The 16,029-nt window shown below is 35.7% G+C and overlaps 2 protein-coding genes across 2 annotated transcripts in view; both read right to left on the minus strand.

The window, feature by feature from the left end:
- Nucleotides 1-16,029, minus strand: part of LOC115261841 (diuretic hormone class 2) — a 331,133-nt gene that overhangs the window by 107,226 nt on the left and 207,878 nt on the right. The gene's annotated exons all lie outside the window — the stretch shown is intronic.
- On the minus strand, nucleotides 15,437-15,802 carry LOC109415097 (small ribosomal subunit protein eS21-like). Its single transcript, XM_019688959.3, has one exon. It carries the CDS (start codon nucleotides 15,728-15,730, stop codon nucleotides 15,479-15,481), a length of 252 nt encoding a protein of 83 aa, XP_019544504.1. The 5' UTR covers nucleotides 15,731-15,802; the 3' UTR covers nucleotides 15,437-15,478.

Genomic DNA, 16,029 nt, shown 5'->3' on the forward strand with positions numbered 1-16,029 from the left:
AGAGAGAGAGGTTCATTGTTTGATCTTGCATTCAAATCTCTGTCTATTTTTGTCCTGCGACTGGCAAACATGAAATGGGGGAATGGGGAAACTGGCAATACGTAGAACCAGTAAAGCTTCTATCGTTCCTCACTGCAAGTGCTGTGATAGCCTCATTGGTAAAGGCGACTGAAAATTTACGATAGCTGGATTGGAGGATCAAATCCCGTCCATGTTTGTAAATTTTATAATGAATTCGAAATTTTTTTATGTGACCTGTTATTTTCTAAAAATAGAATAACACACTTAAAATAATTACCCAAAAATGAGTAAAAAAAGTTAGTTTTTACCCTAATTTTGCTTTCGAAATGTTATCAATAACTCTTTAATATCAAAATTTGTTATTGAAATATTTCCCAAATTCACTGTTATTAAGTTGTTATTGCCACTAACAAAAAATGTTATTAAATTGATTTTTCAGGAACAAATTTTTGTTATGTGACTTGTTATTTTGCCGCTTATGACAGCCAAGTTTATAACTCAATATGTTATGTTAATAACATGAAAATTACTAATTCCGTTATGCAGTTATTTTGCCAAAATAACGCATTTTGTTATGCTGTTGTTTTTCTCTTCTGCTCGGGTACATTTTGACATTTATTGTTGATTAGGGTAAAAGAATAAGGCAATAATAATATTGTGGAAGTATCAGCTAATTATGGGAAAACCGAACAAATTTAAGAAACCGTTCCCATTCCTGTTCCATAATCACTTAATTGCTATTCGTGATAATCATTCTACCTATTGGACTTCAATCAGCAGTATTTTCACCATACCAGATGTTTGTAGACCTATGCACTTATAGCCTAGTTACATCGAAGTTTCGCGCTTAGTATCATACAGGCGTATCTGCAATGATCGATTTCTCTTCATCGATTTTCTCTTTGCTCAATCACTAGTGATGAGCCATTTCCAGTTGTTTTCGTTGTTCTAGCCCTAGTCGCCCTTTATCGAAACAAACCAAGAGATCATCCTAGCAGTGAACATATTGAATTATTGTAAAAGATTGAAACTGACGGACGACATTTTTTATGTTGATGGACTGAAATATATCGACCAAATTCTCACAATCACATCTTTAGTTTCAATTAATTCTTAGAAAAAGGAAAAAAAGTCGATTTGTCCGAAAGTATCATTTGCCAGAATGTACCATATTATATTAAATATTTAATATTTAATTCTGGGGATTGACACACACATACAAAAAGTGTTGTAACTCAAAATTGAGAAGACATTTGGCGTAACTTTGTTCAGCAAAATTTTAGCTCATGGATGGTAGAATCAACACACGGTATTCATTTATTTTTATCTGCTTCTATTTCTTGAAAAAAATTGAATTTTCATCTAGGGTCGAACTTTTGCCCAACCTTACTCTATGTTGCATTATACCGGGCAAATTCTTGGATCTGTGGTTTGCCTAGAACTGAATCGATGCAGTTGCGGTGCATCGGATATCGGAAACTTCGGCGGCCTTCTGCCGCCTCGGTTCCTCAATCCTCTATGCGGCTTCGCCGCAAGGTCTATATATTTTTTTGGCTCAAAATGCATTTACGTTTATTGTTCGTTTTTTGATATTTATTGATTATTTATTTTCTTGTTTATTGCACTTTTTGAATTATTTATTGCTTTTTCGATATTTTTTTATTGTGAATTTTCTAATTTATTATGGAAAAATCGAATTTATTTATGGAAAATTCGAAGTTTTTTTGATGGGAAAATTGGCTTTCTTTATTGCAACAATTGAATTATTCATTGCATTTTTGACGTTTTTTATTGCTCAAAAATCAATTATTTATGAAAACTTTTGATTTATTTATGCATTTTTTTTGTTTGTTTAGGCAGCATCCATTTATTATGTAACGCTAAAATCGACATTTTTCGTCCCCCCCTCCCCCCTACGTAACGCTTTTTTGTATGAAAATCCTAAAATTTTTGTATGGGCCGTAACGCTCGGCTGTACTCCCCCCTCCCCCTAGAGCGTTACGTAATTTGTGGACGGCGCCTGATGGAAATTTTGTTATTTATTACTGCTTACACCCCTGTTTCTTCACTGGGACTTTTGGAATTATTTATGAAGAATGATCACTTTCATATGAGTCGTTTATATTTTAGCCGTATTGGAATTTATCAAAAATTGCTTTGAAAACAGTTTCTCCATTTCTATTGGCAATTGCTTTGGAAAACCATTTTATATTTCATTTGAAAACTTATTCATATTGTTTTAATGTTATGATTTTATTTCTTCGGGAAGTATTTTGAAAAATTGTTTTCTCAAACATATTCTGAAATTTCTTCTAAATTTTAGTAATGCTTCAGGAAACTCTTTGTGAAATTTATTTTGATTTATTTGATTGTTTTGGCAGTTCGACAGTTCTCCTCGCAAATTCTTTGTATGTATTTTTACATTTATTTTTCTATACACATTTCCTTTGAGTATTTGTTCTGCAAATTAACTGAAAATTATTACAAAATTCCTTTGAGAATTATCAAAAAGTTTTTGATAAATACTTTTAAATTATCTTCCTGCAATTTCTTATTGAGTTCTTTCTGCAGTTCCATCGGCAAACTAATTGTGATATTTTCTAGCAATTCCTTTGGTTATTTCTTATCATTTTTTTTTAGAAATCACCCAGGAAATTTCTTTGAAAATGATCGGGAAATTCCTTCAAGGTTTCCTAAAACTTCTTTTAGAATGCTCTTGGAAGTGCCTTCGACAACTTATTCGGTATTCTTTTTGGAAATTTCTTCTGCAACGGAATTTACTTCACGATTCCCTTGTGTAATTTTAGTAGCATTTCCTTTGGAAAGTCCTTCGGTTATTTCTTTATGGTGTCTTCAGCTATTTCAACATTCAAACGTATTTGGAAATTGCTTTTTGAAATATTCCGGCAGATTTTTTTGAGAACTTCTTTGGCAAACACTTTGATTTTGGTAATTCGTTTAAGATTTTCTCCGGCCATACCAATCTTTTTTTTTATTCGTAAGAGAGTATCTAATCGAATTTCCAAAGTAATAACAAACGGAATTCTTCAAGGATTTTCCAAAAATGTTTCCGGAGGAATACTGAAGAAATTTTGCAAAATTCAATTTACAAAGAGCTATCAAAAAAAAAAATACTATAGTAATTGTTAGCGGATTCTCCAAAGGGATTGCAGGTGAAACTTCCAAAGAAATTGATAAAGGAAGACATCCAGTGACCCAGTGAAGAATTTTCCGTTTGACGATTTTTTTTTTCAAACTGGAATGGGAATTAAACACACAATCCGTGGCTTACAATACGCCTTACAATAGCTTCCCCTTCATGGAAAACCCGGTAGAACCCGACTTTGGCGCACATTTCGATTTTTTTTTAAATTAATGGAAAGTGATACAAAAAATCTAAAAAATCAGTTTTTAGCCAAGATCCTAAGGATTATGTTAGTAAAAAAATATTTGATTTTACTCAAAATTTGGAAATGTTGGACTCTCGAGAACACCAAAATTTTTGGTAGGAAAACCGCTCTCATGCCGCAAATTTTTGTGTTTGCACAACGATTTCTCCCGTAAAAATATGTTTTATCATATAACTATGTACGGTCATTTTGCTCAGAAACTAATAACGAGTCGAATGGTATATAAATATTTAATATTTAATTCTGGGGATTGGTACATTCTGGCAAATGGTACTTTCGGGCAAATAGTATTCTGGCAAATGGTACATTCTGGCAAATGGTTTACTGGCGTTTGGCATTCTGGCGAATGGTTTTCTGGCGAACGGTTTTCTGGCAAATATCGCACAATCCTTCCAGTTAAGTCTAAACGTCGTATATTTCGTGTTCTGGACCACTTATAAAGATACAGTCTTCGGCTAAGTTGTTCAGACGACTAAGAGCTTCAACATCCCGAGCAGAACGGCATACCTTGCAAATACCATGCGAAGAGCAACATGTGCTCTAATACCTAAAATTGTTATTGCTGCGTTATTCTACGAAATGTTATGAGAACATCACAATAACAGTTGGAGGTGTTTGAGCAGAGTTTGGTATTGATGTAGTATTTGTTGGTTTAGCAGTAAAAGTAACCGAAGAACAAGATTTTCTATTATATCATGAAGTCATCGAACAAATGAAACATTTAATATCAAGAAAAGATATTAGTTTGTTATTCAATAACCTTGGGATAACAAATACAGCACATGAAGTTTTAGGTATGCATTATTTATTGACATAACAAGACTTGTTATTTTCTAGGTGTTATTTATACAAAATTTTGGTATTCGTTTTTGTTATTTTGCCTCTTATTACCACCTAATGGAGTGCATATCAAGGTATGATAGTATTTAAGATAAATACCTTGATAAGTTATTCTCTTGTAATTTTCTTCTGCTCGGGATAGGAAACAATTTAGATCAAAAATCACTCAATGTGTGGCGCTAGTGCTCTTATGAGCTTAAAGTTTAGTCTGAACGTCATATATCTCACGCTCTGAACCACGTAGAAGGAAACTGTCTTCGGCTAAGTTGCTCAGAAGATTAAGAGCTTTCGCATAGAAAACAATTTAGTTCGAGAATTATTCACTGCGTTGCGCTAGTGTTGTTATGAACTTCCAGTTTAGTCTGAATGTCGTATATCTCGTGTTCTGGACCACTTAGAAGAATACTTTCTTCTGCAAAGTTGCCCAGAAGACTAAGAGCTTTCGTGATGTGATGCTTTCAGCCAAATTTGGCTAAGCTGGAAGGTTCAGCTTATTTTTCTTTCGGCAAAATTTGCTGAGTTACAGCAAAACGTTAATGGTGATCAGTAGATTTTACTGAACAATTCAGCAAACCTTGCTGAATTTAAACAAATATTCTGCTAAAACCTAGGGGCGGGACAACTCTAATATTGATTAGCGGTATTAGGCAGTATTAAGAGATATTAATACCAGAGGAAATTCGTTTTGAACCAAGCAAGCCACGCTTTTGAACTTGATTGACTCAAAATTTCAACAACAAGAAATGCGTGCTTTCATTGCTTTGAGATTGTCTGAATGAATCTTATCAGAAAAGTGATTAAAAATCGACTCAGTTTGCTGGTGGAAAAGGTCGCGGAACTGTGATACATCGTATCCTCTCATCCGGTAATGGCGGCGGTGGGCCCATCTAATCGATTCAAATTTTGACGTTTCTTGGGGATCGCAATCGGTTGGCGCCACCGAATGGTGATTGAAGGGGTGTGGTGGAGAATGGAACCGCTTTGGCTTTCCTCCAAGTAAGTTCCTGATTAGTTTCCCGCCGCCATTATTACCGCTTGGGGATATGTTAATATACAATATACATCCACATATCAAAAGTTTGTGTTTATCATCTTCAAAATTACACAGATTATTCCAAGAGGTACAACAATTCCACGAGTCCACCTTTGGATCAATTTTCGATGGCCAATATCCAATTAGCTAGACCCACCACAATTTGAAACAAGCAATAGCATTCAAGCCCAAAATGTTATTGAAGTGCATAGTGCCATATGACCCTGTTATGTTAACGCCAACTTTCATATTCTGGAAATGTAGTCGATGAATGCTTAGAAACGTGATCTTCAATTCAATACAGTTTTTTTTTTCTTTTATGTACATGTATTTATTCAATATCTGCATTTGAAAACAACAGTTCTTTACAAGCTTCATGCTTAGGCCTGTATCGGAACCACGTCTATTCACATCTGATGTAGCCACCTCTTTAATTTTTTTTTTGCGTTCAGCAATATCGACATTCAAAAGTCATCTCCTTTGAAACTCACTTTATTTTCATGCTAAAATAATTAAAAGAAATTTATTAAAATTGTTCAGTTTGCATTAAACAAATTGGAAAAGAACAGACAAACCGTATTTGAACCTCTCGTTTTCTTGACAGTTGATTGTTGTATGGAAAGTCATGACATACTACACTAAAAATGTTTCGGTAAACGGTGAAGATTAGAAAACTAATATTTATTAGGCGGTATTAGCGTTGGTATTAGGCACTGTCCCGCCCCTAGGCTAAAACATTCAACTCGGCAAATTTCGGCAAACAAAGCTTGATTTAATCGTTGTGTATTCATATGTTACTATGTTTGTAAAAGCTTCCTAGAAGAAAAGAAAATTCCACATTGAAAGTTTATTTTAAAACTCGCTCACAACGTGGCACTTGTGCTGTCAGTTTGATCTAAGTGTTAAGTATCTTTTCTGTAGTTAATTCGACAATTTCTCTTTTTTCAGTTATAACTTCGGATATCTGTGCAGCAATTCGTTGATGAATTTCTTTGTAAATCGGTTCTTAAATCACTCTGAAAGTTCCTTCGGGAATTTCTTTGGCATTTTTAGCCTACTACTACTACTACTACTACAATTTCAAACCTACTTCATTATTTTTGGAATTTTTTTTGGCAATTCTTTTGGAAACTGTTATTGCGTCGAAAATTAAACTCGTAATTTCTTTAGAAATTTCTAAAAAAAATCTGTGGCAAAAAAAGTTTTTCCAATTATATTAGGAACTTTAATTAATGTAGCAAATGCTTCGGCAATGGCTTTGTGAACTACTTTAGAAATTTCTTCTACGGAAATTTCTTTGGGAATTCCGTTTGAAAGTTCTTTTTTGTTTTTTTTTTTACATTCGTTTGAAAAATCCTATAGTTATTACTTTGGGACTTTTTTTCAAAATTTTTCTGGAAACATCTTTCCCAATTCTTACTGAACTCGATTGGGTATTTACAAGCAAATCGATCTGGCGAGTGTTTTAAAAGTTATCCAGTGAAAACATTAATAATTTCCTTTTGGCGGAATTCCTTCGGCATATTCTTTGGAAATCCTGTCAGCAATTTTTATTGGATTTGATCCTAATCTTCAAATAAGTTTTTTTGGGTTTACTTGGACAATTTTTTGAAAACTATTTCATCAATTCTTTTGGAATTTTGTTCGATAACTCTTTAGGGAAATTTCTCAGCAGTAATATTGGAAATTGATTGAGGTTATTATACTTGAAAATACCCACATCATAACTGTGGGGCAGAGTGTCTAAAAGCTCATGTATACATGAATGAGACAGTGTGCCATGCGCTGGTTTGAAATGCGTTTCAGGATTATTTTTTGAGATTTGAGATCACAGCATGCTCATGAAAAATCTAGTGCACATGCCTCAATGAGACGTCTCGTGAGACTCGTCTCATTGAGATGCTCGTAAGTGAAAAAAATTGCAGCGACGTTATTTTGGTGGCCTGATCCCACCTTAGAGTTAAGGCAAAAATACCGAGATTGATACTTATCCGGGGATTGAATCGGTTTATCCGCGAGCAGTAATGGCAGCGATGGGTACTAGCGATTCGGATTTTAACGTTTCTTAGTGGAAAATCCGGGAATTCGAAGCGATGCGGTTCTCCTCATCACCCCTCGTCAATTGTTCGGTAAAGTCAACCAGTTGCTATCCGCACGAAACGTCAATATCGTAACCGCTCGCTTGTATCCAGCGCGGCCATTACGACTCGCGCGCGCATAAGTGGATAAAATGGGCCAATTGGACATCCAATAAATGTTGGATTTGTTTTCATCGATTGAGATTGCAATATCCCTAACCAAAGATATTGTGCACATCATATCTCTCCTTCTTCACACTACATGTTTAACGTGTCTGTGTGGGCCATATTGACCCCAACAATATTATTTACAATTAATAACCTATGATAGTATTTGTAAGCCGAAAAAATAACCTTAGTTGAAACTTTCGTTGAACGTTGGTGTCATTTTTCATCATCCCAAACGATCCTGTATGGTCAAACAGAACATGCCTAGAAATTCACCAATCAAAAGCTACAGCCTGCTGTCCCCCAATAAGTTATGGGCATACTCACGTCATTTTGGAAGAAGCCTTTTCAGGGATTGTTCCTCGCACCCCCTTTTCCGTCATAAAACAATCTCTAATTGTATTCAATTTATCCCAGCACACTAACGATCTGAACCTCCCCGCCCCAGGGAAACGCCAGCCCATTCCCAGCTGAACATCATCCTGAAATGTCACCCTAGTGAAGTGATTCAAGAGTAAATCAAACCGATGCGGTGTTGCACTTGGAGCTTGTCTCATTCGTCTCATTGAGATGTCTCATTGAGACTCGCAATGCTAATGTGATGTGCACTAACATCGCGAGTCTCAAGCTCATGGAATTTTCATGTGCTCACAGCCAACTTTTCTCAAGCTCGTGTTGAGATTTGTGCGTACATACACTCTGCTGTGGGGTTTGTGACCGTACTGTTAGGTACGCCAGCCTTTTATAATATGTATTTTACCATTTCATGTTCTTTCCCATCATCCGCACGGGTGCCCACCGCAGACCAGCCAAGAAACCGTTAGCTGCTGTTCGATCGCTATGGCGCGCAATAATTTTGGAAATGTTTTCATACAAATGCCTCTCAATGTAGATTTTTGTATGAAACCCCCTGATATTTATATACCATTCGACTCGTTATTAGTTTCTGAGCAAAATGACCGTACATAGTTATATGATAAAACATATTTTTACGGGAGAAATCGTTGTGCAAACACAAAAATTTGCGGCATGAGAGCGGTTTTCCTACCAAAAATTTTGGTGTTCTCGAGAGTCCAACATTTCCAAATTTTGAGTAAAATCAAATATTTTTTTACTAACATAATCCTTAGGATCTTGGCTAAAAACTGATTTTTTAGATTTTTTGTATCACTTTCCATTAATTAAAAAAAAATCGAAACGTGCGCCAAAGTCGGGTTCTACCGGGTTTTCCATGAAGGGGAAGCTATTGTAAGGCGTATTGTAAGCCACGGATTGTGTGTTTAATTCCCATTCCAGTTTGAAAAAAAAAATCATCAAACGGAAAATTCTTCACTGGGTCACTGGATGTCTTCCTTTATCAATTTCTTTGGAAATTTCACCTGCAATCCCTTTGGAGAATCCGCTGACAATTACTATAGTATTTTTTTTTTGATAGCTCTTTGTAAATTGAATTTTGCAAAATTTCTTCAGTATTCCTCCGGAAACATTTTTGGAAAATCCTTGAAGAATTCCGTTTGTTATTACTTTGGAAATTCGATTAGATACTCTCTTACGAATAAAAAAAAAGATTTTTATGGCCGGAGAAAATTTTAAAGGAATTACCAAAATCAAAGTGTTTGCCAAAGAAGTTCTCAAAAAAATCTGCCGGAATATTTCAAAAAGCAATTTCCAAATACGTTTGAATGTTGAAATAGCTGAAGACACCATAAATAAATAACTGAAGGACTTTCCAAAGGAAATGCTACTAAAATTACACAAGGGAATCGTGAAGTAAATTCCGTTGCAGAAGAAATTTCCAAAAAGAATACCGAATAAGTTGTCGAAGGCACTTCCAAGAGCATTCTAAAAGAAGTTTTAGGAAACCTTGAAGGAATTTCCCGATCATTTTCAAAGAAATTTCCTGGGTGATTTCTAAAAAAAATGAAGAAGAAATAACCAAAGGAATTGCTAGAAAATATCACAATTAGTTTGCCGATGGAACTGCAGAAAGAACTCAATAAGAAATTGCAGGAAGATAATTTAAAAGTATTTATCAAAAACTTTTTGATAATTCTCAAAGGAATTTTGTAATAATTTTCAGTTGAATTGCAGAACAAATACTCAAAGGAAATGTGTATAGAAAAATAAATGTAAAAATACATACAAAGAATTTGCGAGGAGAACTGTCGAACTGCCAAAACAATCAAATAAATCAAAATAAATTTCACAAAGAGTTTCCTGAAGCATTACTAAAATTTAGAAGAAATTTCAGAATATGTTTGAGAAAACAATTTTTCAAAATACTTCCCGAAGAAATAAAATCATAACATTAAAACAATATGAATAAGTTTTCAAATGAAATATAAAATGGTTTTCCAAAGCAATTGCCAATAGAAATGGAGAAACTGTTTTCAAAGCAATTTTTGATAAATTCCAATACGGCTAAAATATAAACGACTCATATGAAAGTGATCATTCTTCATAAATAATTCCAAAAGTCCCAGTGAAGAAACAGGGGTGTAAGCAGTAATAAATAACAAAATTTCCATCAGGCGCCGTCCACAAATTACGTAACGCTCTAGGGGGAGGGGGAGTACAGCCGAGCGTTACGGCCCATACAAAAATTTTAGGATTTTCATACAAAAAAGCTGCCTAAACAAACAAAAAAAATGCATAAATAAATCAAAAGTTTTCATAAATAATTGATTTTTGAGCAATAAAAAACGTCAAAAATGCAATGAATAATTCAATTGTTGCAATAAAGAAAGCCAATTTTCCCATCAAAAAAACTTCGAATTTTCCATAAATAAATTTGATTTTTCCATAATAAATTAGAAAATTCACAATAAAAAAATATCGAAAAAGCAATAAATAATTCAAAAAGTGCAATAAACAAGAAAATAAATAATCAATAAATATCAAAAAACGAACAATAAACGTAAATGCATTTTGAGCCAAAAAAATATATAGACCTTGCGGCGAAGCCGCATAGAGGATTGAGGAACTGAGGCGGCAGAAGGCCGCCGAAGTTTCCGATATCCGATGCACCGCAACTGCATCGATTCAGTTCTAGGCAAACCACAGATCCAAGAATTTGCCCGGTATAATACAACATAGAGTAAGGTTGGGCAAAAGTTCGACCCTAGATGAAAATTCAATTTTTTTCAAGAAATAGAAGCAGATAAAAATAAATGAATACCGTGTGTTGATTCTACCATCCATGAGCTAAAATTTTGCTGAAGTTACGCCAAATGTCTTCTCAATTTTGAGTTACAACACTTTTTGTATGTGTGTGTCTAAATCGAACTCTTGCCCCACCACTGGGGCAAAAGTTCGAATCTAGTGTTTGTGGTATTTCGCTAACCGTAGTGCACATTTTTGAAACTCTGGTAATTGGAATACCTAAAACCAATTAATATTTGATGTTGGAACTGAAATACACATTAAAGTTCGATCTGGATTTTACCCAAATCAGGGTCAAATTTACTTCACCAAAAAGTAGTAGTTTTCCGCCAAATTCAGATAAAACAACATGTTTTTTCAACACAGATCGAATTTTCTCACCAATTTCATCGTTTTTAGAGATAATATGCACATTTTCAGAATTTTAGGGTTTTACCTAAAGTTGCCATATGTCTCGAACTTTTGCCCCACAATTCGAACTTTTGCCCCACTATGTGTAAAATATGATTTCCAAATCTTTTTTGCAGAAAGTTAAACATACTAAAGCATCTTCAAAATATACCTAGTTACCCCCCAAAATAAAATATCGAATTCGATTTCATGAGAATTCCATTCCATGCGTTGGAAGGACCATCGCATATTACAATTTTTTGATCAAAAACCAACATTTTGTCATAACTTTTCGAAATATTGATCAATTTTCATAATGTTTGGAGTGAAAGACTCTTTTTCAAAAAGGCTTCGAACAACCTTCACACCCGAAAGATATAAGTTGAATTAAGCTCAAAAACTTCAAAAGAAACCTTGCCCCACTCGAACTTTTGCCCCACTCTACTCTAGATGTTATCCCTTTTTTAGGTCCAACGAGCGATAGCGAGTTCGGACAGCAAGCAATTGCTCGGTAAATTGCAATCATAGTTACGCAAGCTTTTCAGTCGTTTTAGTCATATAAGTGCGATTCAGCATTTCACTTTCTCATATCTATTCCTCTGGAACGATCACCGTTGATGGATTGGCGTTCAGTCAGTCAAGAGTTGTTTATGTTTGGAGAAAATATTAATCGAACGCGCGATCCAAATGAAATGCGTTTTGCAAGCGACAGTCTGTCTTGGGTTTTCTTTTTGTTATTCTCTTTATGAACAGTCCCTTATGGGACGTGGCCTATGTATCGATGGATAAAGACAGGAATCCATCTACTGATTCATATAAGGCATAGATTTAGCCACTCGTTCAAGGCGAGAACCTGGGGTAAGGAACAATCGGTTCGACTGTGATTATGAGTATTCGTGCTACAGAGGTTCTCGAACGAATTTGAGTACCGTCGTTGGGGGTGAGAATGGGTCAAAAAAGGATACTCAAAGATTGTTTGTTAAATAACAAATAAAAATGAAGTCGGAATAACTTTTTATTTGGTATGTATACTCTTTTATGTGGTAATGATAGTTTAGCAAGAAAATATCACGTTATATGAATTGCTTACTAAACTACAAATGATTGAAAATTGACCCAATCTCACCCCTTAGAGGGGGTGAGAATGGGTCAAAGTATTCGAAATCGCCTATCTGAGAATATAAATTAATTTTATTGATCATATCTAGTAAACCTACTTTAAACACAATATTATCATAACAAAAAAATATTTAGGTAATTTTAAAAGATGACTAATCCACATAAAAGGCCTAATACAACCGAAAAAATGGTTGAAATTTGATAAAATAACTTTTTTATGCTGTATCGTTATTTTTAGCCATCATAATCATCCTCATTTAGAGTTTCAACCTTCATGAGAGGAGGGGGGATTACAATGAGGGAGGGCGCATTGAAAGATTGATTGTAAAAAAACATGATAATTTTAGTATACTGCATAAGAAATGTTTAACCAAACCCTCCGTTATAAGCTCTTATGTACATGATCATTGGCCTCTATATTGCTAAAGCAAATCATCCATCTCGAGATAGAGGAACGCTATTAAGTCTATTTTGTGAGCTTACGATATTGCAGTACTCTAAAGATTAGCTGATGATTAGAGGAGCTGTCCAAGTGCATGGGTGTATTGTAATAAATGATGTTTGGCACTAAACGTTTTAACACACTCGTTTGACACTTCTCGACATATTTTCGAAACAAAGCGTGCTTTTATGAAGATACGGTAAACATGGCACCACTCTAACGTCAAATGGGGGCTGGATAACAAGCTGAATTTTTAGTAAAGTTATGTGCACTCGATAACTTGCTTGACCCAATCTCACCCCCATTCTTAATATTTAGACATAGGGTCAAATATATTGAATTTTTAAATAAAAAGAGCAATGACATCCCGCTTTTTTCATTTCATCAACCAGGTAATACCTACTGCTAATCACTTGTAAGAAAATTTATGGTTAGGTACTTGTGTTAAACATTACGAAGGAGAAATTTTTTAGGAGTGATTTACTAGTAGTTGCATCATATAAGTTTAGCCACAAATTTAACAAAAAACGATTATTGCTAAACATCTTATTCTGCATCATGACGTGTAAAAACATCTCCTCTTTGAAATAATATAAAGTTTTCAATATAAATTAGCGATAGTTGATGAGCTATTTCAAATTTATGTTTCTCCGTTTTGACCCAATCTCACCCCCCAGACCCATTGTCACCCCCATCGACGGTACGAGACTTTTCTTCTTATATTTGAGTACGAATCAGTCAATTGGGAAACATCATTTACATCACGGATTAGATCTTATCCCCACCTTTTTTCATTAATAGTGTTCGGGTCCAAACTTATTTTATTTGTAGTGGAATTTTATTTATGGGTAGGGGTTGCAAATATGGACTAGAATACCCCACCATATTTCATGAATAACTATACCGAACATGGACGAATGTGAACCCGATCTATCCCTTTCATTCGTCACTAATAAATATTCCAAAGCTTTACGTTCGTGGATCCGATCTCTCCCTTCCATTTATCACGGATAAATATTCCGAACTTGAACGAATATGAATCCGATCTCTCCCTTCCATTCATCACGGATAAATATTCCGAAGTTTAACGAATACAGATCCGATCTCTCCCTTCCATTTGTCACGGATAAATATTCCGAAGTTGAACCGATCTCTCCCCACCACTATTTGAGGATATTTTGTAGGACTCGTATCCCGATCAAGACCTATCGTGGGTCCGATCTCTCCCTTCCATTCGTCACGGATAAATATTCCGAAGCTGAACCGATCTCTCCCCACCATTTTTTTAGGGATCCGAATTATCCCGATCCAAAACGAAAGCTTTCTTTCGTCATGGATAATTATCCCGAATGTGGTCGAATTGAAATTAGAAAGGCCCCTTTTTGGGTCGGACTTAATAAGGATGGTTTACCTTCAAATTATATAATGATGGGTTCGATTTTAATGGGAACATAAATGATATAGAATGATGCTTAACTTTTGAGTATGGAAAAAACTATTGGGTTGAATATATATTTTTTGGTGTTGAGGAACGAGTCAGGTTTCAATAGAATCGAAGTTTCATTAGATTTGAATATTTGTTTTTAACTCGCCATGAAAAATCAAAGTTTATCCCGAGCTCACGATTTTTTCTAGGCGCAGGGACTGAAACGCATGTCAGTTCGGAGGGAAAATTTTGGAATGCGATTGGTCAGATGAACCGTCTGGGGAAATTTGATGAACCAAAAGGGGAAATTTGATAAATTTGATTGGACAAATGAATCTCTCTGATTCATGAGACACCAAATGGGGAAACAGCAAAAACGAAAAAGGATATAAGCACATCTCCTTCTATCTCAGGAACATCAGGATTCTATTCTGATTCCAGAGTGGGGATGATTGTGTGGAGTGAGTTAGTGAGTGAGTAAGTAAAGTAAAGCAAAGTAAGTAGTGCTGGAGTTAGCAGAACAGTAGAGTAGAGTAGGGTGCGAAGTAGTGTGTTTGTGAATTCCAACTAGAAAATTGTATTCTCCTGAAACTGACATCGCTTCACGGCTAGAGCTAAGTATAAAAAAAATAATATTAAAAGATAACCTATTTTTTTTCAGCACACAATATCACATCCGAAAAAGTATATTAAATATTTCAGTACAATCGCTTGAATTTGGGGCGGTTGCAGAAGTAAATATTGTGATTTTACTTCGAAGTTGAATTCCAAGGGAATTTGCCTGAGCTGTTTGGGAATCGCCGTTAAATTCAAGGGGCGTTTCCATGCATTCTTGTAAAATATAGACTTTTAAGTTAATGCTCTTATTACGTTAAACGACCTCTACACTGGTTCTCTGTAAAATAATATATGAAAAACGCATTGAAAAGATTAATGCTGAACTTTTGAACTAGAATTTTTAAAGAATTTTATAACGAAAACTTTTTATCTCGACAAACTATTCCGAAAACGCATTGGAACGCCACTCCGACTATGCTACTCCATCCTTACCTCCATCAGCTGGCAGCACCGGCAGCATAAGCAGCGTAAAAGAAATGCCAGATTGGATAAAAACAAACTACACCAACCGAGAGAAAATCTCACGCCCGTGTTGCTCCTACGTTAAATATGTCAGCGCGATGTGTCAGTTTGGCTGCTGTCTCGCTCTGCAATCGAACGACGATTCAAACGGCGATTCGACCGGCGATTCCAAAAACGACGGCTCTGATTCGTCGTGTTCAGTTAGCGAATCTACGTACAATATACCGCCGCGAAGACAAGAGGTCTATCGTGTTTCTGTTCGCGCAATAGGTGTTTTCATTGTTTATCCTTAGGATAGATACATTGAATTTAATAGTTCTTAGTCAGGAGTCCATCCTTCTTGGCCAGACGAACGATGCAATCGTCCGATTCTCCCATACGGCGGATCTCACCGCAGATGGCGTACACCTTGGAGGTTTCCAGCATACGGCCGGTCTCGGGGTTCACATCGACAATGTTGATCTGGATTGAGGCATGATCCTTGGCGTGGATGATTCGGTTGCAGGACGAGCACTTCCTTGGGCAGTACAAGTCAACGAATTCTCCGGCGTCGTTCTCCATTTTTGGTGATTTTTAGGTCAGAGCAAATCGTCGGACAACAAACTTGACACAATGGCGGATCAGAAAGAAATTAGTTTCGATTACAGTCCGCCGCGAGTTTTTAACTAAGTGTCCGAAAACAGTTCTTGTGACGCGCGAACATTTGGCCCTTCGAGCCGGATCCCGTTCCGGTGAAGGTTTTCGGACAGCGGCGCGAGTGCTTGGACAATTACCCAAGGGCAGTGATGGACGATTGCACTATTATGCACGGACAGTGACAAAAGACGAAGTGTCACCATTTCGGTGAAAGATCGCGCCAT

Source organism: Aedes albopictus, chromosome 2 (assembly GCF_035046485.1).
Source record: "Aedes albopictus strain Foshan chromosome 2, AalbF5, whole genome shotgun sequence".
NCBI classification, from domain to species: Eukaryota; Metazoa; Arthropoda; class Insecta; order Diptera; family Culicidae; genus Aedes; species Aedes albopictus.

Bases quoted from the DNA above. Each gene is read 5' to 3' on its own strand.
- LOC109415097 (XM_019688959.3), bottom strand. From the start codon at position 15,730: ATGGAGAACGACGCCGGAGAATTCGTTGACTTGTACTGCCCAAGGAAG.